Source organism: Aplysia californica, unplaced genomic scaffold (assembly GCF_000002075.1).
Source record: "Aplysia californica isolate F4 #8 unplaced genomic scaffold, AplCal3.0 scaffold00757, whole genome shotgun sequence".
Classification (NCBI taxonomy): Eukaryota; Metazoa; Mollusca; class Gastropoda; order Aplysiida; family Aplysiidae; genus Aplysia; species Aplysia californica.
In genome coordinates, this window is record NW_004798027.1 from 1554 (window position 1) to 3262 (window position 1709).

General features: G+C 49.2%; 1 protein-coding gene across 1 annotated transcript in view; it reads left to right on the top strand.

Moving 5' to 3' along the window:
• LOC101845430 (calpain-5) overlaps positions 1-1709 on the top strand; it is a gene marked incomplete in the record, with an annotated part of 12962 nt that overhangs the window by 624 nt on the left and 10629 nt on the right. The window contains 1 exon segment of the mRNA XM_035972611.1: positions 910-987. Coding sequence (XP_035828504.1) covers positions 910-987 — 78 coding nt within the window.

Below are 1709 nucleotides of genomic sequence, written 5' to 3' on the forward strand. Positions count from 1 at the left end.
CCAGTCCTGTAGCTAGCTACGTGTGTGAAAGGCTCACTTTCCACCGAAAGCCGAGGACATACCTGTCGTTGTGAAGGAGACACTGAGACAGTTGGAGAGTGCAGAGAGCAATAAAATGAGTGGGGGTGGGGTGGGAGGGGCTTAAAGGGGGAGTAGAAGGGAGCCTTCAGCGATGGGTGAGTGGGAGGGGCTTAGGGTGGAGTGGGAGGAGCTTATGGGGAGTGGGAGGGTTTAAGTAAGGGGGTTAGGATGAGTGGGAGGGGCCAGGGGGAATGGGAGGGAGCGTTCAGCGACGTGTGAGTGGGAGGGGCTTAGAGGGAGGAGTGGGAGGGAGCGTTCAGAGATGGGTGAGTGGGAGGGGCTTAGGGTGGAGTAGGAGGAGCTTAGGGGAGTGGGAGGGTTTAATTGAGGGGGTTAGGGTGAGTGGGAGGGGCCAGGGGGAGTGGGAGGTAGCGTTCAGCGACGTGTGAGTGGGAGGGGTTTAGATGTGAGTGGGAGGGAGCGTTCAGCGACGTGTGAGTGGGAGGGGCTTAGAGGTGGTGGGGGTGGGGCCAGGGGGAGTGGAAGGGAGCGTTCAGCGACGGGTGAGTGGGAGGGGTTTAGATGTGAGTGGGAGGGGCTTAGAGTTGGTGGGGGTGGGGCCAGGGGGAGTGGAAGGGAGTGTTCAGCGACGACTGAGTGGGAGGGGTTTAGATGGGAGTGGGAGGGAGCTTTCACTACTTTCAGTGACAAAATGAAATGTGTTTATCAGTTGATGCAGTCCCCTTCGATTCATTGAATGGGCCTATCTTGTACTGAGGACTTTTCTCCAAAACAACATTCATAAACTTCCATCTTTCCAACTAAAGAAACCCCCAAAATGATGAATGTTTGTGAGTGTGAATCAACTCTCTCTTAACTTTCTCACAGCTCGGAAGAATGGAACAAGATCAGCAAAGCCGACCGGGAGAAAGTTGGCCTGACCTTTGAGGAGGACGGCGAGTTCTGGTGAGGATGTGTTCCATTTTTAGCTCGCGTTAAGTTTTGCCACGCTCGCAACTGTATAATGTCGGGTGTTAATGTCGGTGTCGCGAGCAATCCACTTAATTCCTTGTGTGGGTACTTTTTACACCAGATACAATACAACTAGTTTTTTGTTGTGTTGTTCCTATCTGGAATGAGGAAAAGCAGGAAAATTGTAAGCCTTGACCATAGCGTTAAACTGTATCTTGGTGATGTTGAAAAGTGCATCTTAGGTAGAGCTTTGAGAGGGCGTATAAATACCCACTGTGCCGGTGAGTCGCTGACAGCGGCTCGTGCACATTCCTTTACGATGGTTTCAACAGCAAATTACTTTTCAGCAATTGCAAAATGCAGGTCTCTTTTACTTTTATCGGGATTTCATTCCGTAGGTGAAGAACTATCAAAACAGGTTCACTTGTTTAGATTTAATGACTAATTTAGTAATGTTTTCGTCATTTTTAGATTTAGTATAATAAAAAGATCCCGGCTTAGTGGGTTTCCCTCCCCCCTCCTCCCCCCCCCCTCGGAGATTAAGATCTAAAGTACATAGTAAAAATTCAGATTAGAAAGCAGCAATCCATGTTTTTAAGACAGTACTGTCTTCATTTTGGGGAGGCTTTGTGCATGAATACAAAGTACAGTGGGCTTTCTGTGTGAGCTGCTTTATAGTATCATTTCACAGCATGTCACTGCTACTTTTGTTCTCT